The sequence below is a fragment of the Cydia fagiglandana genome, chromosome Z (genome assembly GCF_963556715.1).
Source record: "Cydia fagiglandana chromosome Z, ilCydFagi1.1, whole genome shotgun sequence".
NCBI lineage: Eukaryota > Metazoa > Arthropoda > Insecta > Lepidoptera > Tortricidae > Cydia > Cydia fagiglandana.
In genome coordinates, this window is record NC_085959.1 from 16,770,486 (window position 1) to 16,789,092 (window position 18,607).

Below are 18,607 nucleotides of genomic sequence, written 5' to 3' on the forward strand. Positions count from 1 at the left end.
TCAACTGAAAATTATTGAAAGTTTGATGTTCTGTTTCTAGAGGTAAGAGGGTAAACATAGGGTCTTAGTGTAAGTAATAACATAGTCATTTAAGTCTATTCGTAAGTTTGTAACTACCTAACAACTATGGATTGAATCATCCGAAATAAATCGTTTCTATTTTTTTTATATATATAAGTATAATTTTTATAAAACTGTATTCACGTATTTCCTGAAAGCATATCCAAAAGTTAAGGGCTATAAAGGTTAATTTTAGTTAACCCTTATCCACATGAAAAGGCACTCCTTTTATTTGGATAAGTACCTACTTGTGATAAAATCATTACCTATCATGCCCACAAGCTGTTAACTGTTGTCCACAGGAGAGAAAACCTGTGTGTTCGTCAGAATTGTACACAGTTTTGTGTTTAACCCAAGAGTCTGCTGCGGCAAATAATATACCTACGTAGGGGAGACCGAGGTGAGTTAAAACAGAGGTAAATTGAATCAACGTGAATTTTGCGGTATTTAAATATAATCGCCTTGAGGCAAGGACGCATTTTGAAGGACCACAGCGGGACGCGGCTAAACATCGTTTTGTTTTTCACCACGATACCAGTTATATATATATATATATATATATATATATATATATATATATATATCTCAAAAATTATGTTGTTTCAACTCACCTCTGTTTTAACTCACCTCGGTCTCCCCTACTCTAATTAACTTGAGATTATTTAATGGTATTCGGCCTTGGTAAAAATGAGTAACAATTAAATATCCAAAGTAGGTAGGTACAATTTTGCGCTGGCCCTCTCTTTCGGCGAGTCCAATCCAAACATAAGTACCTATCTAACTCTCCACTCTACCAATAACCTATCGAAATAACCCCAATTCACCTTAACCCAATAACCCTACTCCGGCAGTCGGGTAAACAGGCGGAGTATGTAGCAGGTGACTCGTGTTGTGTTAGTGGTGTTTTTATTGTTTGTTTCGGATTTGTAAACATCGCGCTTTTTATTGTTAATTGTATTACTTGTCAGTCGCTTCGATTCGCGCGAACAGATGACATCTCATCAAATCATCATGACGAGTGCGATTCTCTATTTTACTTGCATATTTATACCATTAGTCGATAGCTCGGGCAAGGAAAGCGAAGTGAAGCCGCTACGAGACTCGTCCAACGACGCTATCTGGAAGGAGTACGAACATGAATTAAACGACGCCATGATGTTCTCCAAAAGGCGTGACAATGTGACCAGGCAGGCGGACACGGAGGCGGTTATAGAGAAAATTATGGACACTATTACATCTAGCGAAAAGTACTTGAAAAAAGTTGATAGCATCGATTACAAGCTTAATCGATTGGACATCGAAGTTCATGATAAAACTAATGACATTCTAAAATATCTGGGGGAAATAATGAAATCGATCCGAGGACAAGGTTCAGTGTTCAAGGCGGGGTCGATGATAGATCACCTGTCGGCGGAGGTGGGCGCCGTGAAGAAGATGCTGATGGTGCAGGGCGCGCCGCGCTCCGGCGGACCGTCGGGTTCGTTACTCCTGCATGGTACCTGCCCTCCCTCCCCCCCACTACCCACCACTCATCCCCATACGCTTGTGCACCCATGGAATTCGCTCCGTCTGGACTTCAATCTCAAAAGGATGACTCACGCGAGACCGGGCCGGAGCTTTCGGCGCTTCGTTTTCTGTGGAAGCACCACGTGATCGCCGATCAGCCGTCAAGGAAATGGCATGTCGGACGCCTCGGCCCGGGCACGGCCCGGTCTAGCGTGAGTCGTCCTTAATACAGACTAAGTAGATGCATGCAATTGCATATACATACTATAAGTATTCCTCATCCGACTTTTGTCTGTAATGTATCTAGGTATACTACTTCATAATTCAAAAAGTAAGTAGTGCTGTATTAGGTACGTACAAGGTACTGTAGGTAGGTGGCGTCATTTATTGGGCCTCCCTGCGGTAGGTAGGTACTAAAGAGAATATTTGACATATTGGTCCTAAATGTTGATATATACAGTGGTATTATTAAATAATTTAATAACTAGCTTAAATCTAAAATAGGCCCTTGAGGCATTGTGCCAAGGATGCTGGCGGCATTACCTCGCTGTATACCCACCCACACCACACCAGGTACGTCGACCAGACGCTTCGCGATTTCTTCGAACATATGCGCGCTGGGACCCCATGGACCTAGAGTTTCCTAATAGTTCCATATGCATATTTACTTACATATACACAGGGTAACTTTTGGACCGTTAGCCATATTGTGAGAGGTGATTAGGTAAGCAATACTGAACAACTTTTTCTATGCGACCAACTCTGAAATCATAAATTTTTTTTTGGCCGTTTCATATATTCATGTCGAGTAGTGGATTGTCGACGTTTTCTATGGGGAGGCCAACTTTTTTTGGGATTTCAAGGTTGATCCAATAGAAGTTGTTCAGTATGACCTACCTAATCACCTCGCACAATATGGCTAACGGTCCAAGAATGACCCTGTATAGTTAAGAATGTGGTTGTTGGTGACAGTGGGGCGACCCGACGCGCGGCTGGAGGAGCGGCTGTCGCAGCTGGAAAGCTCGTTGCGCTCGGCGGCGGCCGGGATCGACACCATCATGGCCACCATCGCGGAGGTGAAGAACCGCCCCTCCTCGAAGGAACATAAGTTTGTATTCATTATTTTTATCTTCACTACCAGTGCCCTGTTTTTAGGGTTCCGTACCCAAAGGGTAAAACGGGACCCTATTACTAAGACTTCGCTGTCCGTCCGTCCGTCCGTCCGTCCGTCCGTCCGTCCGTCTGTCACCAGGCTGTATCTCACGAACCGTGATAGCTAGACAGTTGAAATTTTCACAGATGATGTATTTCTGTTGCCGCTATAACAACAAATACTAAAAACAGAATAAAATAAAGATTTAAATGGGGCTCCCATACAACAAACGTGATTTTTGACCAAAGTTAAGCAACGTCGGGAGTGGTCAGTACTTGGATGGGTGACCGTTTTTTCTTTGCTTTTTTTTTTGCGCTGTGGTACGGAACCCTTCGTGCGCGAGTCCGACTCGCACTTGCCCGGTTTTTACAAAAGCTTGTAACTTGTAATACAAGTGGAAGTATCTTTCTAAACAAAAGCTGTCAAAAAGGGACTTCTAGTTACAAGCTTTTGATCAACAGGGCACTGTACCTATTTTTAAGTAATGTAGTCTGCCTATCGACATAGAATTATTGTCTGCTCACGCATAAAAGCCATTTAAAAACTCACACATATAGGGAATATAATATTACGCAAATATCTGCGTAGGGGGCTCCACTATCACAATTACTAACAATCTGAGGGTCTTCCGCAAACGAGAGAGTCTAATAAGTTTGTTATCTAACCTCTCTGCATATTCGAGCGATAAAGAAGTAGATAGCAGAGTTTCAATTTTCGCGTTTCCCGGTAGGCCCTTTGTAAAAAACCGACTTGATGTATCAATGTCATATCTAATTGTCTATGAATTCTAATCAAATTTAAATCTTGTCAAAAACAGTTTAAGGCACAGTGTGTATAAGTTACCGTAACATCTTGTACCTGATCAAAGAATATAATACTCACTTACCTAATTGAATTGAATCAATCGAAGTAGATCGGCGCTTATAGTAGCTCCGCTAGTACGGAGGCAGCGGAGGCCCTTAAAAAAATTGTTTTCACCACACCAGCTCGGAAAGAATTACTTTGCACTTCAAAAACGAAACGAATAGCAAAGTTGCATTTTATCCACATGTGAGGCAAAGTAATCAAATGCAAATTTTGAGTTGTTTTCTTATGTTTGCTGGTAGAATTGACTTTTAAATGATGATTTTGGATGATAAATATTTAATAACATTCATTTGAATTTGATTTTGTTTGATATTTAACATTTAATATTTGCTTCGGGTTGGTGTAGTGAAAAATTTTGTGTTTCACTCGGGGACAAATTTTGTTTAACCCTCGTGCTTTGAAACCCTCGCAACGCTCAAGATTCCATTTTTCGAACCACTCGCTACGCTCGTGGTTCAATTTTGGAATCTTTCGCTTGCTCGGGTATCAATATTAGCACGAGCGGTTAAACAACAACTTTGCCCCCTTGTAAAACAAATAACTATTATGCGGTTGGGAAATATATTCAGCAGTTCGAACCGAACTATACGGCCGAATACGAATAAAGCAAAATACGCATGGAAATATATATGCGAATATCGAATAATAGGGAGTATTTCTGCAATGTTCTGCCGCCGGAGTGCAGCACTAATTTGTTTAGTAAACCAAAAAGTAACTTATACATACTAGGCCTTAGTCCGTTTTTTGACAAGTTTTCACTATGACAATGATTATCTGGCTCTCTATCGATCTAATAAGCAAGAGTGATAGAGAGGCAGAAACCGAACTTTCGATTGTCGTGTTACGCGGTAGGCCATGTGATTGGCCTAGTGACGCATGATGTGTTCATGATGAGGTCATTGAGGTTTGTTTACTGCATGTGCTAGTGGTGTCACCTACGCAGAGCTTTGCCTAATATTCGACCCATCTCTAGTATTGACTAACAATAAGTAGACAGTAACGCGGAATTCAAAACAATGGCCGAGTCACCTGTGAGTAAAATGTTTATAAGTAGTCGAACAATGTAAATACCGATGGCTCTGCTATTGACAACATTATTTCATAAGAACAAGACTGTATCCCATTTTATATGTGTACCAAACTTAAATACTTTTATATGTAGAGGTTTGTTTGGTTTCAGATCGGACTTAATGGACGCTTCAGGCCTCATCTCTGAGTTCCGACGGACTTTACAGGACCAGAAATCAAAAAAATGTGATTGCAAGTAAGTCTTAATACCTAACCATAAAGACCATTAAACAACCGGTTACACAATTTATTGGTTATTGGTGGTAACGTAGTAGGATCACTGACTAAAACCTATAATATATCCGACATTTTTATTTTTTATCCAACAAAATAAGGGCCATAGCCATATCGGCTTGTCACCCTAATATTCTTAGATAAAAAATTTAAGTTTCGGATATGGGTTCCTGTCACTGGCGGCACTGCGTTACTTAACTATACTGGGTCAAGCAAATCTTGTCAGTAGCAAACGGCGGCAAATTTGAAAAATCGCGGGTTAGCAACACTGTGTTCGAATAATTCGAAAATCGTGTGTCATCTGTGTTTTATCTGTGGAATGTGGACCGCGAATGACAGCCTTCATCTTTGTTTACATTCTGAATCGATTCTATTTCAAGAGATATTTCTGCTGTTAAATACCAATATATTAAATAAGATTATGGTTAATCAAAGCTAAGGTGCCTACAATGCCTACAGTGCCAACTGAGAAATCTAATAAAATATTGAAATCCAGTAGGACATCTACCTGCTGAAACAATGTTTTTATTCATATATTCTTGTTTAACGGCATAATCCACTTTTAATTTTATATTGAAATCTTCAAATTAGTTAATATTTTTATCAACATCACACACCGCTTTTAAATTGTCCGTCCATACGTATTAATAACAATTTCAAACATTTTCAATAGAGAATCCGCGAGTGACAATTTGAATTGACGTACGTGACAAGGCGCGCTCAGCGGAAAAAAAAGTTTTGTTTCGATGTACATTGTACATTGCTGCTTTTCTTAGCGCAATACTACTCTTTGAGTGTTGCCCTACTTTAGTTTGCTTTACATTGCTACTGACAAGATTTGCTTGACGCACTATAATTGCCGAATTTTTATGATTATTTTTAAATAGGTATTAAAAGCGGCCTCCTAGCATAATCGGTAGTCATTTATTTGTGTGTTTAACACTAATATTTGTTCCTGAATTATGGATGGTTTCTATGTAGCTATATAAGTTATACACCGTGGAATAATCCAACAGATTTTAAAAACTAGAAAAATAAGGTTTGGGTAGGTAGCTATCCCCGCACGTACGGAAGGGACGTGCGGAGTGGAGACGAATTTCTTCAGCAGTTGCCAGATCTGAAGGGATTCATGTATCCTGCATCGGCTGCATCCTGAATTGTACGATCTTAGTTGTATTTGTTATTATCAGCGAAATGCTATACATGGAAGTATTCTGTGCGCTCAATTATGACCCAACGCAAACTACCCCGCGATAGGCGGTACTTACAAACTGCTCGATTGGCAATCTCAGTACGACCGAGATGACAGTCAGTGACAAATGGCTAAATTGATTTTTAAAAACAACGTTTTTTTGTAATTAAAAATATATTCATGTGTCGTGAAGCGGTGCAGAAGTTATTTTAGTTCATACCAAGGACAGTGGAATCACTTTTCACTTGTAGTAAACAGATAACTTCAGTAGAATTTGGAAAAAACATGACGATTTGTTTTCAATACTACCGTGCTAAGCTAAAACGTAACAACTGCATACGACTTTCATAACAACATACGACTTTTTAAATTGCGAGGATAATAGGGATGGTGTTATGCTAAATGAAGTAGACTATTTTATTAACTTGTGTTTGGTTTAGGTATTTTCTATATAATTATAAATGTAGTAATAAATTCCTTCTTACAGATTTGTATTTTCCTTTTTTATTTCATGAGATGGAGCTATAAAAAAACTACCTAGTTATTTCAAATTAATAATCAAATTTGGTATTGTTATTTTACATTACTTTCCATTCAGATTCCCACAAGATGCTATTCGCAGAGAACTATGGAAAAAAGCTGTCCAATTAGAGAGACATGAAATTGAGTGGATGCCTGGCAAGATATCTAGAATATGTTCTATTCATGAGATACCTATAACCCGTGAGATAATCATACCCGGTCTCCTATATGTAGATACATTTTTCCTATCATGCTTTCACTGAATTAATTTAACAAATACACACATTATCTGAAAATGTTGATCATTTGAATCCACCCTCTACTGTCACATTTATGTAGGTTCTCTCTCAAGCCATCAGTAGAACAGAGCGGCAAACATACGAGTATTAACTCACATTACAGACGGGTCTAACGCGAATTATATTCAATTACCTTGATTTACCGACGTAAATCAGTTTCGTTTCGTATAATGTGAGTTAATATGTGTTCAAAACGCGAAAGTTTAAAATATTATAAGAGCGGCAAATTTAGATAACTTGCTTGACCGGCTATATACATATAAAATATTCTGAACTGAAAGTGGGGATTTATTGTGACTCCGCCTGTTCAAATATTTTTGACCCGATTCGTGTACCCATGTAAATTTTGCAGACTGTATAGCCAGTCCTATTTCTAAGATCAAGTTCGCCATACATTTACTATTATATGGCGTACTTGATCTTAGAAAAACGGATAGACTATACCTGAACGTGACTTCGCACTGCCATGCAGATTGATAATAAAATATACAAAATACTTATTATAGCGGAATACATTTATACAATAATGATATATTTACTTATGTTTAGTTAGTCTGTCATGTCATAACAACATTTTAACTAGTTATCTTTTCATCTGCATTAAATTATTATACGTGAATTATTTGACTGGTTCTTCACTGTATGGCATAAACCTATCCCTGTCCAAGTCATATTCTAATCAAATATGAACCGCGAACTCTCAGCGGCCAGTTCGTACAGCAAGAAGGTTATTAGCGGATTAATGTCGCTGATTGGTAGTTATTGACATTATATGCATTTCATCTACACTTAGCTATGTACCATTAGTGTAATAAAGATGACTATTATTTCGTTTACCAGCTTTGATTACAGGCTCTGTAAACGCGTCGTCTTATTTGAATGTAGGCGTAAATTGTGTATGTGCGCTAATTTGGCCCGAGAATTTGAACGGTAATGTTCCTAAAGGCGGTATCCTTAGTTATATATGATCGCAGGTTATTATTATGTAAACAACACGTATTCGTAACAACATAGGTATGACTTAGTTATGTAAGTAGAGTAGGTATAGTAAGAAAGAAATAATTATCTCCTATCTCAGGCCGTGTGCTACATGTTTAAGCCCTCTGTCGGTCGCATTGCAGTAGGGAATTAGGGATGTCCATACAATTGCCTGTGAATTACACAGGGCGATTGAGGAGACGTCAGCAGGACTAACACTGCGCATTTCGTACCTAAATTATAAGCAACTATTTCGTATTCGTGTTGAAAAAAAAGTTATTAATTTATTTACGACATGCATGGTCACCCTAAACTGTGTCAAATTGAATGTCGTCACGGTCTGGTTACTTTTAAAAATTCGTATCTCATTGAAGTTTGACAGTTTATTTTCTTCGTAATCAAAATGCTGTCATTACGGTTAAAGAGTTTTTATGTTTATTAATTAGGTCTTGTAGGGTGACCATGATTGTAGAGAATTAAATTTGCCCCCACCAAAAAGTTAAAAAATAGGAAAGTGTGGTTGTTTCACCTTAATACAACGGTGATCGATCAATTATCAGTTACTGAGTGTCCAGGCTTAATCCTGCTCACGTCTCATGTATCACCTGTATATCTGTATATCACGCAGGTCTTTCCGCGCCGACCGCTCAGAGCGGTATCCGCTGGACTGTTTCGAGATCCAGATGCAGGGCTTCAACGTGTCCGGCATCTTTAAGATACACCCCGATGGCATGGAGCCTTTCTACGTGCTGTGCGACCTCACCACCGCGGGCGGTGGCTGGACGGTAAGGGCTGATTTAGACGATGCGAGAACTCGCATGCGAGTTTCACATCATTGCGGGTTTTGATTGGTCGGTTCAATTGGACTTAACCAGCAGTCCGCAATGTAACTAAAATCGTAGGCGAGTTCGCGCGCCGTCTAAGTCAGCCTTAAGGCGCGAGATTAGACACGTGCGCTTAACATTTATTTTGGGCTTATTTAATATCTTTTGATATGCAGGTCGAGATAGGCAAATTATTTACTTACACAGTCGATCGTTTTGATGAGTTTTTATATTTTAACCCGGTGCCGCCTCGGACTATTCAATTAATTACCTACGTATACCTAGCCCCCCCACCCCCCCCCCCCTCTTGAACCTCGCGTAATTTTTGTGCACAAGCCCTCTAGTTATGTCCTATAGTCGAATGTTAATAGGTCATACATATCATATCATAAGTACCTAATTAAAGTAATTAATAAAAGTACTGAGAAACAAAAGCCACAGACAAACGTTTCATCGCATTCGTTAAATCCTCAGGTATTTCAAAACCGTTTCGACGGTTCTCAAGATTTCTACAAAAGTTGGTCAGACTACAAGCACGGGTTTGGTAACCTCGCGGGCGAGTTCTGGCTCGGGTTGGAAAAGCTGCACTACCTCACCAACCAGAAGCTGTACGAGCTACGCGTCGAGCTGGAGACACAGAACGGGCACGAAGCCTACGCCGCCTACTCCGTGCTGACTATCGGCCCGGAATACGAGGGGTACAGGATTAGCACCCTGGGGACATATTATGGGACGGCTGGTACGTAACTCGCCGAACAAAACATTTCAATTCAGAACGTACGTTTCTAAATGTTAGTATTCTACTCCCTACTTGGGAAAACGCGCATTTTTTTAGTTCTCATGTTTTCCGAGCAAAGCTCGGTCTCCCAAATATTAATCAATAAAGCCAGGCTTTGATCTGTTTTGCGTTTCAATACCTGAATAGCGAGACCAAACAAACATGTTTATTTTGTGTGTTCACAAACATGTTTTGTTAATCACATGTAATCATAACACACACTAATGACAGGTTGTTAATAACAGGCGATTCTTTGTCGTACCACGCCGGTCAGAAGTTCTCTGCCATGGACATGGACCACGACGAGTGGAAGGACGGATCGTGCGCGGTCGAGCACGGCGGCGCCTGGTGGTATAAGGAATGCGACAAAAGGTACGGCTACCATCCCGCCGAAACTATGGTAATGTATGATTATTACCGTACTGAAGATTGGGTAGCTTAAATTGTAAACCTAGTGAGCCAATTTGTGTTTTATGTTGCTGGAATGTGCAATGACAATACAATATGATGGCCATTATTTTACTATCCGGCCGGATACCGGATAGTGACCTACTATCCGGCCGGATACCGGATAGTGACCTACTATCCGGCCGGATACCGGATAGTGACCTACTATACGGCCGGATACCGGATAGTGATATCCGGCCGGATACCGGATAGTGACATTGCTTGATTTTGGAGTAAACTAATTGGATTTAAGAAACAGTCTTGATCATTCATAATCGTACTTGTTTATTATTTTAAAACAATTTAAAAATTCCACTGACTTGCACGCGCACTCATTTCGAACCTAGAAATGGTCAGGCCGAATATCCGGTATCCGGGCAAACAACTATCCGTTGCATCTCTAGTATTTATGCACGTTCGATCATAAGCTAGTTTTTCAGAATCATCCATTACGATTATTGATTCTAAATTTTCGCTTCCAATAACGAAAGCGTTTCAAAATCAGCAAACGCAGCAAAAACCAAGTCTTGTTGGTTTACTAATAAAATAAATATAACGTTTTGACAGTAATCTAAATGGATTATACGTGAATACGGAGGAGAGGCGCGCGCACACCATCTACTGGATCTCGTTCAAGGGCCCCAGCCTGCCGATCACGCGCACCAAGATGATGATCCGGCCGCTGCCCGCGCGCCGCCCCGTCGAGTACCCCGACCAGCCCCGGGTAAACTACTCATATTAACGTATCTATCCATACATGAGCCCAATTACGACATTGATTTTGTATTAGTATTTAAGGGTTGAGATTACAGTCGCCATCAGATATATTGGAGCGGCCGAGGTGCTCAAAAATATCTGAACACGCACTCTAACGCCCTGACAATAGAGGCGTGTTCAGATATTTATGAGCACCATGGCTACTGGGATATATCTGATGGCGACTGTACAAAGATTCCAAATCCCATACTTACTAAAATTATTATAAACGCGAAAGTAACTGTTTGACTGTGACCTTTTCACACTTAAAACATTTGTGTCCCGGGAGAGTTCCAAGGATGGTTTTTAACTGAAAATCATCCTTGGGTGAACTTTGCTGTGAAGAGCTAATGAAAGTGTGGAGGTACTAACGAAGGCGAAGTCCCGTACAGGCTAGTCTAAAAAAAACATTACAATGGTGTCACCCATACGAAATCGAGCCAATCATGCATGATCTCTACGGACAAAATGTAACAAATTTACTTTACGAGTACCAGAACAAAATAGGTACCTATCTGAATATGTATCGTTATCGCACCGGTAAATAAAGGAATGATAAAAGCTGACGAACTTGTGCCCACCCCCATCAGCTTGGTACATTATTATTGCAAAGTTATGTCATCCATTACATCCAATACAAATTCTGAATATAATACCTATGAGGGATCTAATACTTACTCGTATAGTTTGTCATAGACCAGTCGTCGTAGTGGAGTAAAATGGCTCAGAGTTTTAAGTACCTACGACGTACACATATCTACCTACGTACTAGTTTCGGGCACGCCACACCTGATCAATGAATGTTTTCCAGCATTTGCCGGAGATGCGCGGCGAGGTGCAGGGGGGGATCGCGAAGCCGCCCCACAGCAAGGCCGCGAAGAGCAAGCCGCGCCGGCCCGACTACCGCCTCGGCCAGCCCGCCGTCAGCGAGTCCTTCTACCCCGGCTACGCGTAGCTCTGTACAATACTGTCCCCGCGCCGAGGGCTCTCACTAAAATAAGATTAATATTTATATCGTACCTAGGTACAATTCTGCAAATAAATTACAACTATTATTCACTGATGTTTTAAATTAGATTCATGAATGCTGGCACGTGTATTACTGTCCGTCAAACGAGAACGAGTAAAAATGCGGTATGGGTTATGGGCTACAATATACATTAAACTTTTTGTAGGGTATCTTGTACATCTCTGTAAATAAAATACTTTTTTATCAGTCTCATTTGTTTATTTTTTTCTAATTTCGTCGTGAGCGTCTCCTTTAGTAACATTTTGAGCAAAGTACCTCAAAGCCTCTGGCTAGCGAGACTGCTACTGTAGCATGAAAGCACAGCAAGGATGCCTCGCTGCACTTTAATGTTTATAATTATCGGCGGACACTGCAGAATTGTTTCATCGTGTGTCTGATGTAACTCAGTCAAAAACTAACTTTGATATATGCATTCAATCGCTTACGAATTTTCTGTGAGGTTTTTCCAGTACCGTGATGACGTATATGATGTTTAATGAAGTATAACGGCTCTGCCAGACCTCACGCGGCGGCAGTGGCAGAGCGCGCGGTGGCAGTGGCAGCGGCAAGCGGCGGCCACCGGTCACAGAGGGGAGCGAAAGGTCAGATCGATATTTCTCGGTCTATGGCCGTCTCTTGCCGCAGCCGCCGCCGCCGCCGCGCGTGTTCGTATCTGGGCCGCAATGGTTTTATAAGTACCTGTTTTTAATAGGTAATGAGTTGATTGAATCTTTTTTAAAAGAATTTATGTTTACCCGTTTTTTAAAGTTTCTTAGACACGATGCAACAATTTTGACAACAATCCAGATCCCATGACAGTGCTCAAACTGTCGAAAGAGAAACTAATATAGTAATTTACTACACATACATATTTATAATCGATATCACGAATATGTATAAATGTAACAATAATAACTAAGCAGTGCAAACCACAAAAGGTGCCTGATTAAACGTGTAAGGACGCAAATTAATTGTATAAACAGATCAAATACTAATTCAGTCACTTTCAATACAGTCGTTCACTCTTTTTAAAACAGGCACCTAATGAGATCGCAGCAGGGGACGCCCCGTTCTGTACAACACTGAGTTTAAGAAATAAGGATTCGATCAGTCAACACTCTCGCTGTCTAAAACGCGAAACTTTTAGGATGGAAGTGCATAAGTTTGGCACTAAGTGTTGGTAGACTCCTTTGGTCGTAGAGATTACTTAGGGCTTACTCAGGCACACAAACTGCCTGCCGTGAATGCGGGACTTACATTTATCGGATTATTACATCGATAACATTTCACATGGAAGTGATATGCTAATATAAATAACAGATAGTAATAAAATCGTGCATTCAATAAGACCTTAATTAGTTATATAAAAACCACCTGAAATATATACACTCGATCTGGTTATGGTATTATTTTAACAACCACTTTTATTTACATTAGCCTATATGTTGATAAATTTGTCGCTACTATGTCGGTATAATGGTGACAGTCACAATTTAGTTATTTAGTAATAGTTAGTGGTTAGCGTGATAAAGCACTAGCGGGCAGGCGATGAGCTGCCGCCCCGGTCCGGCGCGCGGGCCGCGGGGCGCGGCCACTTGTCGCGGGCAAACAGAATCCGAAATAGAGGAATATTGCCAAAGTAAATTATGTAGTCAGTACATTTACTGCCATCTTTCAACACAAATGATTAACACTTTTAGAACGCCATTTGATTTTGATCCTTATTTTTTCACTGAAATGACTATGTTAAATGTCAAAAAGTATGGCCATCTAGTGGAGGATAGGCCAAAGATATGGTGCCATCTATTCGAGCGATACCTTTGGCCTACTCTCGAGTAAATGTATTGATTACATAATTTACTTCGACAATATTCCTCTAGTCTAAATTATCTTTGCCGCGGGTATACATATAGAACTATCACACAAACTCAAAATTATATAGCACCATAATAATAAGTCGAATTTTAGGAAGATGTTAAATTATACAGTGTGGAAAGATAAGTCGGGCCCTGGAGGGAAACTACCTTAAATCCTTCAGTTGGCTCATTTTACTTAAAGGAGACATTCCTTTATTATTAAAAAGAAACAAAACTGCATTCAAAGATTTTTCGTTTTTTCTTCAATTTCGCTTGTCTAAAAATATTCTTGAGTACTAAATATGTATTGGATTTTATGGATATTTTGTGCGACAGACGGGTGTAAGACCTAATGTTTCTTGGAGAAATGTTATCATTAACATTAACTGTATCGACTAGTAGAAAAAACGAGTGTTTATTTTTTAGAAGTTTTACTCGGTTCGATTCCTGGTCGAGACAAGCGATTTTTTTAAATCTTTAAAAGCAGTTTTGATTCTTTTTAAAAATAAAGGAATGTCTCGTTTAAGTAAAATGAGCCAGCTTAAGGATTTAAGGTAGTTTCCCTCCAGGGCCTGACTTATCTTTCCACACTGTATCTTTTTAATAGTACTATTCATAAGATGACATTGAGTTATCTTTTACAATTATAAACTATTCCAATATTATTGCACTTGCAATAAGAAAACTTAAGCCGTATTCTAGATTAATAACAATTATTTATCAAATAAATTCTAGCATTAAGTTTTAGTATACAATTAGAAAACCATTGGTAAAACTCATATTGCTTCTCCGTTAAGAGGACACCAAAAATTACACAATTAGAAATATGTTCTAACTACATTAAATAAAATTCTAAAATAGGTATTTGTCAGAAATATTGATTATTAGATCTACGTTATTAATATTATTATTTGAATTAGTACTATTTAAAATCACTAGTGAATAAATACAACGCAGACGTATCAGTATGTTAGATCAGTCGTCGGCACCAGAGTTGAGGTCGCGCGCACAACAGTATGTCAATAGGCGACAACAGGATCTTGCAATTACTGTTGTTTCTTCGTATCGATAATTTCAAAAGCCAATAGTAAAATTGAACACAAAGTTTCTGCACTTAAAGGGCGTTTTCAAAAATAAATATTGAAAACCTGATTCTTTCACATCTGGACGTTCTTGGGCTCATTCTACTCAGAATCGACAGCATTCTCCATCCCACCATTAAAAAAAGATGTCCCAAAATGTCCATTCCATTACGTCACGTTTTAGTATGAAAAAATGTTTGTATGTGCGTGACGTAGTGGAATGTACAATTTTCATACAAATTTTTGGGACATTTTATTTTATCATCATAATCGAATATGCTAGTGATTCTGAGTTGAAAGATCCACAAACCCCGGGATCTATGAGAATCGGGTTTTCGATATTTATTTTTGAAAACGCCCAAATAACATTCAGACATTGATTCATTCGTGCATTCACTACATTTTTTGCAGTAAGTACTCTATGAACGGTGTGCTTTATCATTCACCTCTACTCTCCTACCGAGCTATGTGCGAGCCGAGGAGATTACCTTGTCGACTCGACCAATATATAAACCATGTGTTTTATTACTTGTGACACTGACACGAGTGAATGGTATTTATTTCCTCATCGATACGTAATTCAGTTATGTACTTTACACATTTGAGATATTTATTATTCCATTTCGGCTAATCGTAAGGATTTTTGACACATGGCATGAAATTGTAGTTCAATGACTACCTCTTTCAATAATATTAGTCAAAAATCAAAAATCTTTACATTTTTAAATACAAGGAACTTGCAGTTACATCATTCATTATCATAAACTGAATGGATATCAAAAACTGTGTGGATCACTGTGGCAGGTGTGAGCCTACGCTACCCATCCGTAATTCATAATAATTGCAGAAATGAATGGATGTTGTTTCTTCTGAATCAAAGTTATTATTATTCTTTTATAGTTATGAGAACGCCGAAGTTGAATAATGCTCTCAAGACTTTTGAACAATGGGTGATGTTCACACGAGTAATGGTCACGATGACATCAAGTGGACGGCGGTGACGCTGCGCCGGCGGAAGGACACGCTCCCCAATAAGATAGAATCATCGAATAACGTAAACTATTACGCGTGTGACGCTTAACACTAAATAGGCGGAACTTTCGACAACTCGTCCTCGAGTACTCGCGGCCGAGGCCGAGGCCGAGCGGGCCCCTGCCGCGGGCCAGGCGGAGCCTGCAACACGTTTCGACCTAAGGATACTTAACTCACAAACACAACGAGTTACTTGTTTTTATTCAATATTCACACTGCGAATACGTTTGAAAAACAAAGCTTGAGTGGTTAATGGTATTTTAGATTAAATAATATGTGCTAATAATATTACGTCCATTAGATTCATTTAAAAATATATATTTCATAACATTCAATTAATAACATAAATACAAACTTACAATAAGTAAGTTACTACAACATACCTTATAAAATACTTCAACTACTATTAACATGAGTATTACCAATGGTTTTTCAGTATATGAATTGAAACATTAAACTAAACTATATACACATGACTTTACACAATTCGTTTCTTGGGACAATTAACTATGAACACATCACTAAACTTCTGTAGTACTTAACTCTATTGATGCCCACTCTGGATGGACTTAAAGCAATTCTGAAAAATAAGAAAATGTCGCATTAGAGTTGTATCTTAAAGTATTGTACGTAAACACGTTTTAGTTGGCACTGCAGAGAGCTGGTAGTGCAGTTTTTGAAAAACCGTAGCTCTTTTTGTGATCATAATCGGTTGCCAAAAAATATGAATAGCAATCTTGAGGCCTTTCTCTAGATCTAAAGCGCACCATTAAAAGTTGTACATATTTTTGCAATAGACTATTAACATAAAAATTATTTCAAATAATTTGGTATTATATTTTTGAACGAACTAGACGATTATTGTTTTTTTGTTAAAACTAACTAAAAATAAGGATTCAAAACAGCAAGCATTATTAAATAGCGATATAATTGCGTGTAAAAAAGACGGACATATTTGTCATATCACGTCTTCAAGGTCATTACTACACAATGAAAGTAATAGCTAAATACTCATATCAAACGTGCATTATAGATGTCTGGGTACAATAGGTATTTGTGCAACAAGAGAGCAAAGTGCGCTTATTCGAGCTGCCTTATACATAGCAGTAGCTTCGCAGTGTTCGCGCGCTTGTGTCACCCGCGAGGCTCACGTGCGCAGCATACTTAGAGCATTTAGTAACTGGAGATGTTAGGGCTGTCATTTTCTTTACGAAACAGTCTGCCGATGTTTGGACGTCTAATGTATTGCTATTTCTAAATGATTTGTACGTAACAAACAGCCATGTCAGTCCATACAAAAATTTGCATAATAGTGAAACTTTTTCGGCAGATGGGCAAGCTCTTAATGGCCACTCCACTTATTAAATGCTCTAACCTCCTGAGTCCTGTCATTATTGCAGTTTTGAATTTGGAACCTTCTTGTAGTCCCTTTTAATTCAAAATTCGATTTGTATTGAATCCTTTATAAAGGCCTCAGGGACTCAGGAAGCCTCCATACATATACAGTGTGGAAAGATAAGTCGGGCCCTGGAGGGAACATTTTACTTAAAGGATACATTCCTTTATTTTTAAAAAGAAACAAAACAGCATTTAAAGATTTTAATAAAATCGCTTGTCTTGACCGGGAATCGAACCGAGTAAAACTTCCAAAAAATAAACCCTCGCTATTTTTTTCTACTAGTCGATACAGTTAATGTTAATGATAACATTTCTCCAAGAAACATTAGGTCTTACACTCGTCTTTCGTACAAAATATCCATAAAAACTAATATTTAGCACTCAAGATTGTTTTGGACAAGCCACATTGAAGAAAAAAAGAAAAAATCGTTGAATGCAGTTTAGTTTCTTTTAAAAAAAAAAGGAATGTCTCCTTTAAGTAAAATGAGCCAGCTTAAGGATTTAAGGTAGTTTCCCTCCAGGGCCCGACTTATCTTTCCACACTGTATATACATAAGGTAGCATACATATATGTAATGCGGCATGGTTCACCTCAGTCGTGGTCGTGCTGCGTCTGGTCGGAGTCGGGGCGCAGCGCGTCGATGCTGGCGACGATCTTGAGCGCGGGCCCGAGCCGCATGGAGAGCGCCATCACGAGGTGCTCGGCGCGGATCAGCAGCAGCGCCTCGCCGTCCACCTCCTGCATCAGGAACTCGTCCGCGTACCCCGCGCACCCGGGGATGCTGCGGATGAACTCGCACACCTCCGCCACCTGCACACCAGTACAACACACCATTACTACCTACCCTACGCATCTCATTCACACTTATTATTTATTATAGGGACCGTGCGCGTTGGAGGGTCTGCCGTCTTGTGGCTTGAATCGGAAATATATGAGCACACGTACATTGCCAAAGCAAGTGCTACCAACTACTCTCGTCGGTACGTTTCCTAGTGCACAGTAGATTCTGCCATCTTGTGGGCTACATCTGAAGCATAAATGACACATTTACGCCTCGCGCCCAAAATCGAACGCCTATAGATGACATGCAAGGGCCTATAATAAAGTTATCAACAAATATTTTGTATTGCATTGATAGGCATACGGGGTAAATTTAATCATTATCGTGAGCTACTTTTGCTGTGAGAGCGATCCTGAAATCGAAAAAAAATCAGGTGTCCTATAGATACTTAAGTTCAATTTAACACAATGTATGTTATTTTGTGAGTTTATAGTTGCCGCTGCTATAGTAAAAGATGATCATAGAAACGAGAACAATCGCGTACATATAATATCTTGTATTACCTAAAAATGTCACTCAGTATATGTAGTTAGATAGCAATGCGGTATTTAAGCCATTTTATTTAAGCTGGGTTATTGGAGCTCGAGCTTCGTCAAAGAACCTGTTTAATGTTCGGGCTCGTTACTATCGTCGCAGTGTAATAGAAGCGGCCTTAAAATTGTATTTTCACCACACCAGCTTGGAAAGTCTTATTTTGCACGTCA

General features: G+C 39.3%; 2 protein-coding genes across 9 annotated transcripts in view; one reads left to right on the plus strand and one right to left on the minus strand.

Moving 5' to 3' along the window:
• Positions 1–950: 950 nt before the first annotated feature.
• On the plus strand, positions 951–11,906 carry LOC134679347 (angiopoietin-related protein 7-like). The gene is made up of 8 exons (XM_063538249.1): positions 951–1,555; positions 2,539–2,674; positions 4,767–4,850; positions 8,508–8,664; positions 9,178–9,442; positions 9,727–9,853; positions 10,496–10,652; positions 11,496–11,906. The coding sequence occupies exons 1-8, from the start codon at positions 1,051–1,053 to the stop codon at positions 11,637–11,639; spliced, it is 1,575 nt and encodes a 524-aa protein (XP_063394319.1). The 5' UTR covers positions 951–1,050; the 3' UTR covers positions 11,640–11,906.
• A 1,360-nt stretch (positions 11,907–13,266) lies between these two features.
• The window catches only part of LOC134678540 (polyhomeotic-proximal chromatin protein-like), a 45,603-nt gene continuing 40,262 nt past the window's right edge, over positions 13,267–18,607 (minus strand). For 6 of the 8 annotated variants that reach the window (XM_063537120.1, XM_063537118.1, XM_063537117.1 and 3 more), the window contains 2 exons: positions 17,653–17,872; positions 13,267–16,243 (listed from right to left, as the gene is read on the minus strand). In XM_063537120.1, the coding sequence (XP_063393190.1) occupies positions 17,654–17,872 (219 nt within the window). In that variant the 3' untranslated portion in view covers positions 13,267–16,243; position 17,653. The remainder of the gene's footprint in view (positions 16,244–17,652; positions 17,873–18,607) is intronic. The other 2 variants (XM_063537122.1, XM_063537124.1) reach the window with 1 other exon arrangement.

Excerpts from the sequence above, each read along its gene's own strand:
- LOC134679347 (XM_063538249.1), top strand. The coding sequence starts at position 1,051 with ATGACATCTCATCAAATCATCATGACGAGTGCGATTCTCTATTTTACT. Across the intron at positions 8,665-9,177 it reads CCGCGGGCGGTGGCTGGACG|GTATTTCAAAACCGTTTCGA; the intron begins GTAAGGGCTGAT and ends TTAAATCCTCAG. Across the intron at positions 10,653-11,495 it reads AGTACCCCGACCAGCCCCGG|CATTTGCCGGAGATGCGCGG; the intron begins GTAAACTACTCA and ends AATGTTTTCCAG.